General features: G+C 37.7%; 1 protein-coding gene across 3 annotated transcripts in view; it reads left to right on the top strand.

Annotated features, from left to right (window-relative positions):
* Positions 1-15438, top strand: part of APP (amyloid beta precursor protein) — a 194270-nt gene that overhangs the window by 149118 nt on the left and 29714 nt on the right. For all 3 annotated transcript variants that reach the window (XM_058800412.1, XM_058800410.1, XM_058800411.1), the window contains 2 exons: positions 3339-3467; positions 5547-5646. In XM_058800412.1, coding sequence (XP_058656395.1) covers positions 3339-3467; positions 5547-5646 — 229 coding nt within the window. The remainder of the gene's footprint in view (positions 1-3338; positions 3468-5546; positions 5647-15438) is intronic.

Genomic DNA, 15438 nt, shown 5'->3' with positions numbered 1-15438 from the left:
GTTTTTTGTGAAATAGCATGGATTTCAGCTCTGTTTTTTCAGTTTCAAGAAAGGTGGACAGCTAATGCCATTTTCCAGAGTGTCGTTTTAAACCCTGGCAGGTTTGTTGTATCTAGAATTAAGAGTTTTAAAATAGTGAGCAGAAACAAAATTTGTCTTAATTTGTCAAAGTTCAGTAAGTTGAAATAGTGAAAAACAAATAATGAGATTGAATCAAATGGTTTTCATTTTATTTGTTCACCAGAGGAGTCCTTGAGAGGGGAGGCAAATGTAAGTTTTGGACACCATTACAGCAATGTGATTTTGATGTGTGAGATAACATGTTTTGTTGCAAATTAGTAGAAATTATGAGAAGGCATCTTTAACTCCAAAGAATAGATATCTGGATGGGGATTTATTTGTCTTGCCCATGAGTGTTTGCACTCATCCAGTTCAGCTTTTCTTGAATGTTTCCAAAATGAGCTACTTCTCCCTGATGAAACATGACCGGCAAGTTAATAATGTAGCAAGTGAAATATGTACTGAATATGATACACAAGGTATTCAGAATAGTGGATGAAAAGAAGCAATTGTTACACATTGCAAGAGCAGTAATTGGAAGGGAGTGATGATTGATTTTTCTCTAAAGACAAGGTTAAATAGGGTTGTGAAAGTTTCCTCTGTGATTTAGAGTGAAATTTGATCAAAATGACAAGCCAGCTTAGAATTTCCCTTGCAAGTTCCGTGGCACAAAGCCAGGAACTTGCATTTTCAATACACAGACCTGCTTTCTAATGGTTTTAGTGTGGTTTCTTTGTAGTAAATATTTTGGATTTCCACAAGAAGAGATTTTTTTTTCCATGAGGAGAGATTTTAGCCATTCAAACTACATGTGATGTTTCCATTTTCCGAGCTCAATGAAACAGCACTGTTTTATTATTATTACTTAATATTTTATTATTATTACTTAATACTTATATTTTATTATTATTACTTAAAATCTGAAATAGCCAATTAGGATCATTATAGGGACATCTGCCTGTTTATTTATAACTTGCTAGAAACTGGATTATGGGCATTTTAGATCTCATATACAAGACCACAGAATGACTCATCTTTCAAATATGAGGCAAGGCATATTCTCTACAGTTCTAGGTAGAACATTAGTTCTTAAAGGTGCATTGTCACCCTAGGTAGCCTGTGTAGCCCAGATACATTGTCTGTGAACCTGTCCACAGGTATTGAATGCATGCAAGTCCCCAAGTACTCAGGAAAGCTATATAAAATAGTATTTCAACAACATTCTCCAGCATAAATGGGATTTTAAACTGACAACTAAAAAATACCCAAAGGCATGAGCACATCTGCTGGACAGTTACAATAGCTTGTAAGAAGGACTACAACCAATCTCAGTTGTTCTTAGTTGTAGATAAAAACAGGTGTTTGAACCTGAGACGGGGGAGCTTTGGAATGAGTTTGATGGGAGCAAATGACGTTACAGTATGTGCTTAAAATAATTGGTGTGTTCACATCTTATTAGGTGTATCTTTTTTGCTGCATTTGCCTGAATAGTGTGTGCCATGACACTGGGGATTTAAGCTTCTTGCCAGCCAGTCCAGAGTTCTGGAGTACACAGTACCCATATTATTCCTAACTAATCAGCATGCCCTGGCCTGTTACCTGGACATGTCTTGGGGACAAGAAAAGTTGAATTGTGAGGAAAGGTAGCTAAATTTTCTGTCTTCAAAATTTTCTTCTTGTTATTGAACTTTCTGGTATTTTAGCCTTCATTTCAATAGAGCTTTACACTTGACATTTCAGTTGTCTGGCCATTCCCACAAGGTTGTGAGGATTACTCACTTTCCAGCATTTGTCCGCAGTTTCTTGCAACTTCATCTGAGAGTCCTTGGCTTTGGGGACTTTCAGTTATTTCTCTCATGCAATGGAGACACTAAGTTCAATTCTCTGGCAAGATATGGCTTCCTATCTCTATTTCTGTCTGACATCTCTTCCTCAAATAACCTTTGGTTTGCTTTCCTCAGACATTTTTTAATCTGTTGCTTCTCTTAAACTGAAGAAATTCTGAAATCTTTGGACTCCATATCTTAGTATTCATCTCTTGTGTAAATGTTAAATCAGTTTAAGCTCTATATTTGTCCATGAATCTAAATCTTCTTAAAACTTCACTTTCACCCACAGCTCTTCCTGCTTTGGAAAGCTGTGCACAGAGCTTCTCACACTTTTTTTATCACTTCCATACCTTCTTCACTCTGTCACTGTCAGTGCCTAGACAGGCTCTTTATCACTTCTGTTCATTCTTTAATCTGCCACACGGTAAGGTCATCTTTCTGTTCCCTCCCACTGCTCAGCAGCTTCAGGTAGGATGCACAAGCACAGCACCACAAGTGGGAATGGAGAGAAGGGGGACTGCATTTCCAGAATCCATATAATCTCAGAGTTAAAGATGGATGTCCTAGCTGGATGCTGGAGATCACTTCCTGTTTTGGCACTGTGTTATTGTGCAGAGCAGGAAAGTACATAGGAATACATGTCTTAGCCTTCAGTGCTCTGCCATCACTGTGTATATTTTCAAGTTCCCTTCAGCTGCTTCCTTTTCCTTTTCCTTTTCCTTTTCCTTTTCCTTTTCCTTTTCCTTTTCCTTTTCCTTTTCCTTTTCCTTTTCCTTTTCCTTTTCCTTTTCCTTTTCCTTTTCCTTTTCCTTTTCCTTTTCCTTTTCCTTTTTTCCTTCTCCTTCTCCTTCTTTCCTTTTTCCTTTCCTTTTCCCTTTCCTGTTCCTTATTTTCCATTCTTTGTATTCAATTACCTGCCTGAATGCATATATGTCGATTAGGTTTTACTAATTAATATTATTTGCAATAGACTTCATAGTTTTGCAAAATCTGGCATGTAAGCTGAGAAACTTCAGAAAACTGGGAAGATGTCTCTTTTCTTATGGGTTTTCAGTCAGTTGTGTGTTTTGGATCAGTGTGTTCTGGATATCTATATTCTGTACCTCAGCTCTGTAGTTCTTTTCCTCTATTTTCTCCTCTGGTGGTATAGCAATAGTGACAGGGCAGGAACATTGTGTTGGGTTTTTTTTCCTTAAGTTTTGCAGTCAAGTCTGGGGATTGATTATTCATAGAAACATAGAAATATGAACACCCTTCTCAGGAACATTATCTACTATTTAATGGTGCATCCTGATGGTGTTCATTTGAGAAGATCTTCCTTATAGCAGTCAGAGTTGCCTTCAGAAGATAGCACCAAGGGCTTTTGGCTTGGGATACATCTCCAGTGTAAGAAATGAAAACATATGTCATTCTAAATGGATTTTTTTGTTCTTTTTCCTTTCCCTGCAGCCTCGTCATGTATTCAACATGCTGAAGAAGTATGTGCGTGCTGAGCAGAAGGACAGACAGCACACTCTCAAACACTTCGAACACGTCCGCATGGTGGACCCAAAGAAAGCTGCCCAAATCAGATCTCAGGTAATGCCCACTGATGGTTAGTGAGGTTGTGTTAGTTCATAACTATTGGGAAATTTCTGTCAACCTATTTCCTATAAAACACCCAGCTCCTTTCCATGGACAGCTTTAAATGCAATCAGAACTCATCTGTTTTCCACCAGAAGATTAAGGCAAAGTGATAGAGTAATGTGAGTATGATTTTTCTTCTGAGAAGAACTGAGTACAGGTTTTTTGTTTATCTGGACCATGAGTCAGTCATGGGCATGCTCTGAGGACCCTTACAGAGCATTAATGCTGAGAGCCTTTGTTAGTGCTTTGGTAAATAATACCTCTGGAAAAACATCAATATTAGATTTAGCATCAGCACATGGTTGTGCTTCTCTCAGCTGAAGTGGCAGAATCAGAAGTGGTGTAGCCATCTGACTGTGACCAACCTTTCTATAGTCATTGCAGAGGCACTTGTAATGTCTATAAATGTGATTACTGTGATGCACTCAAGTTTAATGTGTTCTTTTAAAACAGACCTTGTCCTTCATGGCATTTAACTGCTGAATGTTACTATGGTCCTCAATGTGTATGTTTTGGAACATCTTTTATCTTGTCTTCATAAGTCATAGAGGGCAAGAAAGCAGAAAGAAAACACCCAAGATTGAAGATGTATTTGGCTTTCAAAACAGCAATTAAAATTGGAGTCACAATGGATAAGCTGTAAAAACAGTGTGGTGGAATCTGTGGAATCTGCTGCTGTTCCCTCTGTAGGATTCAGTAGCAGGCACCATTCCAGCCACAATTTTTAAATTGACTGACATCACTAAAAGAAAAATCAAAACCATGTACCTCCCTGGATGGCAGATTAGATTTTCAAACATCTGTTTCAGCCAGATGTGTACATTGATATTGTGCTGTCTTGAAATTGCTGGAATGAGGAATGCGTGCTTCTAAAAGTCTTCTGCAATGACTAGTGTCTTTGCCTTGTCTTAAGCAGCTATTATAACTTTTTTTTTTCCAAGTCTCATTGGATTATTTAATGACAAAAATCAATGAAATTTTGCAGAGTGCAGGTTGTGTGGCAGCACTAGTGAAGAATAGAAACTGATGTACAAATACAAGAAGTGCAGTGTATTGTCTAACGTGTCATTGTAGGAATGAGTATTGATATAGCATCTTTGTGTCTAGAATTGGTCAGATGGTTGGAGAAGTGTGGCCTGGGAGTTCTGTTTGTGAAATGTTTTTCAGTGAAAAAGTCAAAATATTTTATTCAATAGCTTAAGTATTTAGATTTGAAGAAATCATGCTGTCATTTCACTAAAATTGCTGTCTGCAACTCATTTTACTTGTTAGGCCTAATTATCTTGTCAGTCTTTTAAGATGCACTTCAATTTCTCCTTCTACTGAAGAAAGGTGATAGCAGTCTGGGGGAGCACATAGCATATCATATGATCACATCACATATCATATGATGTCATAACTCAGCCCATAACAATGTGAGAGCACTTGAGGCAATAGAGCTGTAATCAAATGAGAGGATGCAGTAATGCTTCTGGGGGAAAATATTTTTGTTTGCAGCTGAAATATTTGCAATTTGTAAATGCTGCCTTTCTTTTTTCTTTTTCTTTGGAGAGCTGTTTCTTTTCACAGTATTTGGATTAGGAAGTAAATAAATAAATAAATAAATCCAAACACCTGAAATATTTTGATGCAGCAATCACTGTGCTTCACTTGGTTTACATGTTATGTGAAAACTTACGGGTAGGGGCAAATGTAAAGTTTGCTGAAAGAAGAATGAAGCTGTGGATTTCTGCCACAATAGCTGCTTGTGTGCATGTTCTGCCCCACAGCAAATGTAAACTCCTACTTTAAATTACTGCATTTCCATGAGATCTCAGGTGGCTATGGAGCAGCATCTAGATTGGTATTTTTCAGCAGCTGTAGGAGAGAGGTGAGTTTTGTAGTAGGTTTGACAGTTTTGATACATAGAGCATATTGAAATCTTATACGTGCACAAGTGAAAATGGTCTTGCTTCCTATAATCTGTGAAATTTGTGGTAATGTCAGATTATCCATAGCATCCCCCTCCTTCAAATGCTTTTGTCTCCATAGGTCATGACACATCTACGTGTGATATATGAACGCATGAACCAGTCTCTCTCCTTCCTCTACAACGTGCCTGCTGTGGCAGAGGAGATCCAGGATGAAGTTGGTATGCAAACTACTCATGTAGAAAAATACATATATTTCTGTGATGAGAAATTACCACCAAAAGCAAAAACACATTATCTCACTTTTCCTAATGATATACTCCTCAGCTGAAAAATAGAAGAGTAAACCTGGCAGCATTCTTAAATGTTGAATTAAATTATAATTAACCCTTGGAAGACAAATCCTGTACAACCTATGCAGTGGCAACATCATACTGCTGTAAATGTCTTCCCTGAAATATGTCAATTGACATTTGGAGCCTTCCATGCTATAGAGATGCAGCAGTTGACAATGAGATTTAGGCAAACCCTATCCTTTGGATATTTAGTTTACCTGGTAAGTATTTATACATGATATAGACCATTTGGAAATCCCACAGCTAAATATTGATTGCAGAGCCAAGGATCTGAGAAAAGTGTAGGTATCAACTTGGCAGTATCCTGGTGGTCATGCATTTTAGTTCTTGGTTAGTTATCAAATTGATGTCTCTGCTCCTCCCATTTTTTCCAGCATACAGGCTGGACTGTGGATGAATCCGGCAGCAACAGACCTATGTTTGCCTCTTTCCTGAGAGCTGTAATGGCAGATAGCTGTGAGGGAGAATGGCCTTTCCTTCCATCCAGATTCCTGCCCTTGGCTGTGGCTTTGCTGCAGCACAGAGATCTCCAGTACAGCACTCACACTTTGCCATTTGCTGCTATTGCAGCAAGGCAACTGCACTCAGTTTTGGACATCATGTTGCTAGTGTTTGTCTTTAAGAAAAATAACACATGGTTAAATGTAAAGGTCAGAGATGGGACAGTCATTTTTGCACAAGTTGTGGCAGTAAGTGGCAGTTAATATATTAATTTCACTAGTAACCAGGTTCAGCTGAATAAATAAGTCATTGATTTCTTCAAAACATGAGGGAGGGAGGTGTGGCACTGCAGTAAGGATTAGGATGCATTTAAGACAGGGAGGGATGGACAGGGAATAGTGGTGGATTCATTTGCCCAAAGTATGAGTTATGACAGAGATATGCTTCTGCTTGAGAGGGCTGGAGATGAGATCAAGAAATAGTGGAAGGAATTGGGAGGCAGCCAGAAGATATCTGGTTAGTAATTGTCCTTAACTGTGTGTTTCTGTGCTCCACAATTATAAGGCACAATCAGCAATCTCAGTCTGTGGATGTAGAGTGATTCAGGGAGGGACAACATCTTATTGATAATTTGAAAGCATGTCATTTCTGTAGAAAGAAGATGTCAGTACTGTGAGGTCTTTGAGATGCTCAGTTGGTTTTCTTTTTGCACTGCTATCATTCCCTTGGGGTTTTTGCTTCAAACTTCAATTTCTTCTTTCTGTTCTTGGTAATGTTAATGCTTGTTGCTGAGGATGTTCTTGTCAATTTTGTTCTCCTTTCTATGTACTGAAGTGGAACAAGAATTCCAGATGCAATGTCTTTCAGTATCAATGTTCTTCTTGTTGATAATATTGTCCCTAAACTTTGTTTTACGTGTTGGTTTTAATGAAGTTTGGAGAGCTCATTCCCATGAGTTGAAGAAGACAGTATCCTTCTAGCTTTGGGCCTTCTCACTCTGATCAGCCTGTTTCAAATTCTCTTCTGAAATTACTGAATTTTTTAGTCTCTGTACTCTTCCTAAACCCATGTGAAAAGGACATCTTTTGCAGCTGCAAAATCTGTGGGAAAGTAAACTTCTAATAAAGCTTAACTTTGTAGCATTCCCAAGAAATACTACAATTCTCAGTAAAAAGATGTTTGATTAAATACCTTTTGTTGGAACCATTGACTTAGAAAGTCTGAGTCAGAAGAAAATTTGAAAAATAAACGAGGTAAGAGCATCTCACACAGAGTGTCTAACTAATAAATTCCATCTAAGGAGACATAGTTGAAAATAGTTTTAGTTAATTTTCTTACTTGATTATAGTTTTAGTTTCTTGTTCCACTCTGCTGTAGAGTTCTTCATGAAAAGTTTTTACCTTGAGGAATGGCTAATCTTTGCTTTAGATAACAGAGCTCTGACAAAGGTAGTTCTTCCCTGAATCAAACAAGTAACTCTATAAGCAACAATACAAATGCAATCCAGTTTGCCATGAATTTGTCCCATGGGTTTAATTCTTCTTAAAGATAATGTGGTGCTGTTTTTCACTCTATTTTTCCTATTGCTAAAAATATTATGCCCTGTTTTTGCACAGTTAATCTGATAAATCGCAGTCTAGCTCTTGGACATTTGGAGTTTCCTTAAAATACAGGTCATGTTTGAAGTTCCTACCTTAAAAGGCAGGCTTACAGCCATTGTTATAATGTGCAAAATCCAAAATGAAAAAATCCAGCTGCAGCCTTTTCTTGTTATTTTTGTAAGTCCAGGAAAGATGGTGGTAGGAATTTGGGGTAAAATTCAACAGAATTTTAGTCCTTACCTGCAGGTGTCCATCACCAACTGATGTAGGTTTAACAGTGGGTGTTATAGGAGCATATAGATAGTTGGAAAACTCACAGCACTCGAGAGGGTAGAAAACAGCACTTAATTTAAGTGAGGGCTTTCATCCTAAGCATTTGACCAATGTGTGATGTGCAAATGTCCCATAAGGGTTTCAGGCACTGTAATGTAGCATCAAATGTGTGAGAAAGGATATTGCTGGTCTCTTGTTCATGTTGGGGCAAAGGGAAAAGGAGCCAGTCTGAGAGTTGCACCAAGAGGTCACCATGGTGGCTCTGAAAAGCTTGGAAAGAATAAGCAGGTCATTTGGGTAGGAGACTGGCATTCTGGCTGCAAATGATTTCACAAGGTACAGTGATGCAAATGTGTTAAAAAAGAGGTCACTCTTGGCAATTGATGTAATTCTTGGTGATAAATTGAGTTTCTTATGAGCAGGAGTATGCCCCATGAATAGGAGCATGGCACACAAAGAAATCTGAGCACATTATTTGGCTGCCTAGGTGTTTATACTCACCTTTTCTCTCTGATAAATCTCAGATACTATTTAACATGTATGGAAATCCAGAAAAAGCAATCGTAGGCTTTAAGCAAAATCAGCAGTTCCTTCGAGCACGTCCTGCTTTAAATCCTTATTTGATTAGATTGCTTATCCATCTATGTAAAAGCAATTTATTGCAGAGAGTGGCACAACAGGCATGGCTTCTGAATCAGAAACTACGTCAGAGCTTTGTGCATCAGTCATGTGGGTAGGCAGTGATCTGAATTTTTAATTCTTGTTTCCAAATTGATGTCCTCAGATTGAACTTTTCTAGCCCACCACTGAGGAAATATTAAGCATTGTAGTAATACCACAGCAGTATTGTACCTAAGCTCAGAAGCATTCAGTTATGAGTAATAAGTAAAAGAATATTATTTCAACTGTCCCTTGACAAATAAAATCAAACTGTTGTTATTTTATTATTCTGTTCCACTCTGCCTGTCCTGTTGTTCTGCTGCATTTTCTGGATGCCACACGCACATTACTTGTCTAGAGGAGAAGGCAAACCCAGGCTGACCCCAAATCAGTGCCTGCTTTCAGATATATATAGTGTACTGGGGGTCAGGTGCTATTTTAAACACTTGTGTGCTCCAACTTAGCATGACAAAATTTGAAACAAGAGACATTTGCCCCTTGACATTTGCCTTGCAAGTTCCTTTGAAGGTTTTTGTGTTTCTAGAAGCAGCTGCAGACTCAAGATGTCTGAAGACTTCCTTTAACACTTCCTCTTTAATCATCATGCCCAATACCTATCTGAGTGGAGGGCAAAGTTAGCACTTCCTCAGCTGGTCCTGGTCTTTCAGCATTTATTAGACTAATTTTTTGACTCTGTTTCTAGCTTGTAATTCTGACCTGTAGTTAGTCCACAGCCTTTTTGCATTTCTTGCCATGAGTTGAATTAGGATGCTGTTTCCAGTCATTCTGTGGTATCCTTCTTAAGAGGTTTGATGGTATTAGTTTCTTGCCACAGGCTGACAGTTCAAAACCACAACCAGAGTGGTCTGGGCACTGATACTGCAAAACCAAAACATGCTCTTGGAGGCTTTGCACAAGCAAATTCTGTGTCTTGTCTTGTTTGGTGGCGTTGCTTTCGTGATTGCTTTCTTCTTCTTCTCCCTTAAAATGCTGTTTTGAATTAGTAATGTCTGCCAGACTGCAATGGGACTTCTCAGTGTCTTTTTTTTCTGTAACTCTTCCTTGTCATTCTGTCTTAAAATTTATCTGATGGGAAGAATTCCACCTTCAAAAATGTTAAAGATGTTGAAGCAATACTTAGGATTTCTGAACCTTTATTTGAACTTGGGTTGTGCTTTCAAGGTATCAGAATAATAAATGGTAGTTGACTTGCACTGACTTGTGTCAAAAGCTTGTTTAAAGGTTTACCAGAGTATTGTAATGGGGATCATACAGGATGGTGCAGTTCATATCAAGTAAGATCAGTAATTACCTTGTAATTCCATTTGAGTGTGTTAGACTAGAAAATTCTTGAAATTGCTTTTTGTTTGTAGAGGTGGCAGCTCTAGGCTGCTTAATAGGAACCAGTTCCAGTCTTCCTCTAAAACTAGAGGCAAAAATACTGGTTGCATCTGATTGATGCTATAATGTCATGCATTAGAGTACTTATAATGCCTTAATTTTTTTTTCTGGTAAAGTAAAACAATGTTGTTGAGATATGGGTAAATGCATTAGCACTCCACAATTTATCTGCACTGAGACATAACATGTTCAGTGAACTGGCATAGAGAAAAATAAAGAATAGTCACCAGTGGTGCTTATCATCAGGGCAGTTGGGTTTTGCATTAGTTGACTAATGTGCTTCATCCAGGCTGTAAATAGAGTGAGCATTTGCAGTAGTTTCAAAAACCCATAGCTGGGGAAAGTTGGACAATTTCTCTTCAGTTTTATACTTCCTGCCATTCTGGAGATCAGTGGAATTGTCATTTTTAAATTGCCCCAGGCACTTGGCTAGAACTGTGTAGGGGAGTGTTCAATATTGGGTACAACAAAACATGATCTTTGCCAAAGCAGAAGTATTGAATTTCCACCCTCATCTCTTGAAAACCAGCACATTTTTCTGTGACAGCAAGTATTCCGTTGAGATTTGTTGATATCTACACCACAGAGAAACTTCTCAGCAAAGTTTAAACACTTTGTGGAAGTAGGACAATAGCATGTAGGTCTTACCAAAGGTTCTGTAAAACCTACCTTCTAGTTTTAAATAGCCTGTTTGATGTGTCTGGGCTGTATCATACAAGCCCATGCTCCTGCCCTCCTGCTCTGCCCTTTGTGCCATAAGTGTAATGCAACTGGAACAAGCAGTCAAAAGCAGCCTTTGGAGAATGTGTATTTGCACAGGTATGCTGAAGTGACTTCCAGCACTAGCTACACCTGTGTTTTCTCCCCATAATTGATTTGACATATTTTTGTGTATCCAGTAACCTCAGCTTTTCAAAGAAAAACTTGAATTTTCTATGAAGTGGTTATTTACCTTTAATATTCTCCCTTGAAGGCCTATAGCATTCAGTCAAAAAGATGGTTTGTTAGGATTCTAGCAAAATATATATTGTTGCATCAGTGGTTAAAAATACATTAGTTCTTCCACAAAATAGCAGTCCTTCCACAAAAGCAAATGCATTCTGTGTTAAACTTTCCACAGCAACATTGAGATAGATTTTGTATGCTTAGATATTGACATATGGCTCAGGTGGAGAGCCTGGTGAGCAATTAAGACCTTTTCCACCCAAGGACATTTGTTTTTAAAGCATTTGACTAATTCATATACATATATTTACACACACTGAAGTTTTTCTTTTTCCCAAGTGGTGTTTTTTTCTTCAGTCATCACAAGCTTATGGCCTTGACTAAGCTATCCATTTTGCCACTTTGTTATCTCTATAAAATATTCTTACAATTATTTAAATAACATAAATAATAAGATGCCATTTTTTGGAGCAAGGACATTTATGTAGGGAATCAGCCAATGTCACAGATGCACAGAATGCCTGAGGTTGGACAGAACCTCTGGAGGATGGAGGACATCTGCTCCATTCCCTCTGCTAAAACAATGCCACCCAGAGCCAATTGCCAGTATTTGGTCACCCTCACAGTGAAAAAGCATTTTTAAGAGGCTCAGTTCTGTTTGCTAGTAAGATATGACCTTTGCTTCAGCGTAGGAGAGAAGGAAAAAAAGTCCTGGAAATAAATCCAACATTTTCTTTCTCTAAGCATCTCTTATTTTTTGTCAAATTTATTTAACTGTCAAAGAAATGGTGGAGAATTGTAGATGATTCAAATAGATATAAATGCACATCACTGACGCTGATGTTCTGAAGTGCTTTCATTAGCAGTGTACTATTCCTCCCCATCTTTTTATAGCTAAATGGGCTATTGTGTGCTCTCATGGGCACTGATGTTCTGCAGAAAAGACATGAATCCTGATTTTTGTGTGCACAAGCCCTCTTTCCATCTCATAAATATTGTGAGCATGACTTCAGTGAGTAAAAGAGCCGGTGTCCTCCAGGGTGCACAGAAACTAGGAAAAGGATAAATTACTTCAGATGGCTTTGGGTTAAGGTGGCTTTTTCTTAAAGGAAAGATATGGTACATCTTGTTTTCCAATTCAGAAATATAGTCAGAATAAAAAGTTAATAGAAGTGACTAAGTTTATTGAGAGAATATTTTCCTTTGGTTTGAATAATGCTGTTCTGTTTCAGTTGCACCTTTACAAAATCTGGTCTCATGATCCACATGTTAGAACTGAAAACTGATAATAATTGTGGACCTGTAAATAATAAACAAATTTTTAAATTTTCTGAGCATCTGATATTTCAGTGAGTATTTAAATCTTTCACTCTAAATAATTCATCTGTTTTCAGGAGAGTTTAAAGGTGTTGCCTTGGCTTTTTTCAGGATGGTGAGAGCACTCTGCCCTAGATTGATAGATCCTTCTTGATTACCTTGTTCTGTGACCTTTCCATTAGTTTAGCCTGAAGACGTTTCTCTTTTAATAGAAAGTTGCCATCCCCACTACAGATCCCACAGGGAGTTCATGATCATGAGACCACTCTGGGCTCATAGTGGCAGCAGGCTGAGGCTGAGACAGTGTCCACTTAACAAGTTCTTTTGATACCCCTCTGGAAGAATCTACAGTCACCTTGTGCACAATGGCAAAAATGCATTAGATTTTGAATAACTGTCCCGTTGTTGGTTGTATTCTTTCCTATTTTTTCTTATTTTATTGGATACATGTGGATTTGATCAGGATTTTCTTCTTAATCACCAGACATTTTCTGGTGTCATGAATACAATAGACTGGGAAATTCTGTCTTGGAGAGCCTTGTTTCTGCAAGGAGTAGGGTTACAATTTTATGAAAATGTTGCATTTAAAGGACTGTGTATAATATTTTAAATTGGCATACTGGATATATTTGATTTTAAAAAGCATTATAGGCCAGGATTACCTTATAGCTACAGATTTTCTCATAAACATCCAGTTGAATTATTTCCTGTTCTTTTGTGTCTTCAGTGAAAGTCTAAAGCCAAGCACTCAGTTTTGAGATGATGCAGATAAAATATGTGGTGATACCAACATGTTCTCTTTAAAGCCTGAACCAACATGTTCTTTTTAAAGACTTTTTTTAAGTCTGCTTTGACTTATGAAGCTGTGGCTTCTCAGCCTTTCTCATTAGTATTTCCTGATAATTGCTTCTAGGGTTATGCTTTAACGAGGTCATATGTTAGTTCATTACATGGCAAATTTAAGATGTCGTTTTTTGGGGGGGGGGTTTTGATAAATAACCAAAGTCTGAAAATGTCTTCCAGTTGTCCAACTTTCAGATATGATCTGAGAGCAGGTGACTTTCCAAATGCATAGCTCCAGTCAGAGGGGAGGCTCTGGCTTTATAAAATGTTGCCTGCTTACAGGAATCTCATTATACTGAACTATTGGAGATTTTTTTGATACACTGAATAGATGTGTATTTTTTTTCATAAATATGTCATCCTAAATCAAGTTCGTAATGTCCACGACTACTGAAGCAGCCCAAAATTGTGGGATCACAAACACTCCAACTTCTTCTGCTTTATTTGTGCTGTTGAATGATGGATTTTCTTTTCCCAGTTAACATGTTTTGGAAACACAATTGTGTCATTCTGTGTGATTCACTCTAAGATCAGATTCCTAGTAGGAGGTCTTGGACTGTGAAAGAAACAAAGGAATCATCCTAATTCTTACCTGCTGGAAAATTGCAAGTCTCCACTGACAACCAGTTACAGACTGGTTATATTAGCACAAGGTAATAAAGTTTTATATATAATATTCCAGGGCTAGTGTGTCAGTCTCTGGAATTGTTATCCAAAGGGATTTAAACATTAAAGTCTGAACTGCATCACTGTGGGCAGAGTACCCTGAGGGGGATGTAAAAGAAGCCTCTGATGCCAATGGTGTACAAAATTTTGTTTTGAAGCATAGCTTGCTTTCCAGAAGTGCAGAGGGAAAATTCACAGCTGTTTATTATGGTCAAGAGTACTGTGCTGTTCTTCTTTGTTACTGTTGGGATAAAAAAGGAAAAAATTACAGAGGATATGTGATTTAACAGAATTGCTGGCTTGATGGAGATGTTGCAGTAATGTTCTGTCAGTTCCCATGCACATGGGATTACAAATGATCTGTCATCAATGCAGCTTTCTCCTGCCTGTGATTCTCATATACCCAACTTCACTGAAAAATGCATTTTTCTGAATAGTGGTGCCTGGGCAGGGTTCCAGTTCTTGGTCTGTTCTGCTTCCTACTTTTAGATCATGTGTATGAAAAAGAGCATAAAAGGCATCAGAACTGGCCACATCCCACTTCAGAGATATATTTGGTAAATTTAATAAATGCATCTCTTTAGATTACTCTGGCAACCTAGGATATATCTGACCTATCAAACACTAAAACTGCAGTTAATAAATAGGCAAAATACTTATTATCTGGAGCAAGCACTGCACAGTTCAGTTCTGTAAGTTTGGATTTAAATTTAAATGTATTCCCTTTTGACCAAGGGTATCAACTGCTGATGCCTATTTTGGGCTTACCTAGAAACAGAGGCCAGACAAAGTTAAAAGGAATAAAACATATATTTAATGAAGGGCCTTCAGGTACATTAAGGACAGATGCAGCCTCCCCAAGGGACTGCACCCAAAATGGACAATAGTCACAAGTTTTTCAGATGGATACAAGTTTGGTCTTTTAGCATATCAGGTGTTAATCCTCCAATTACAGCTTCAGGTAATGAAGTCATATTCCTCCAGTTTGCTCCCCTCTCCCCCAATTCACTTTTGTTTATACTTTTTGGGGCTTGAGGCAGACAGTGTCCTTGGATCTCAAGCCTAGAAGGATTGTTTGGTCTGACCAAAACATGAAGAGAATTAACTAACACTCTATATGGAGTTCAGAGTTATACACTAATGCAGTACAGGATATGGAAAATACAAAAGCTAAAATCTTAAAGCATCAGTGCAACAAGTTAATGTTCAGATTTTTATATTTTTAATGGATTATTGAGTGCTTCCAAGATGGCACATCAAAAATTGTTGTGATATTCACAATCTGACCTTGAGAAGTGTTTGTAGAAAATGATAGCTAACTGACTTCAGGTGTCAGAAAGTGGTAGTTTTAGGTCCTATTGCAGTTTTAAGGTTTTGTAAGTTTGGCAAGTGAATATAATTATTTTTATCAGTAAATAAGACCAAAAAATAATTTATAAATAAAGTAAATAATTTTTTTCAGAAAAGTAGACAATAAAATTCTGTAGTAACATTTCATATAAATGTTTTT

The sequence above is a fragment of the Ammospiza caudacuta genome, chromosome 2 (assembly GCF_027887145.1).
Source record: "Ammospiza caudacuta isolate bAmmCau1 chromosome 2, bAmmCau1.pri, whole genome shotgun sequence".
Taxonomy (NCBI): Eukaryota; Metazoa; Chordata; class Aves; order Passeriformes; family Passerellidae; genus Ammospiza; species Ammospiza caudacuta.
This window is presented reverse-complemented; position numbering and strand designations above follow the sequence as displayed.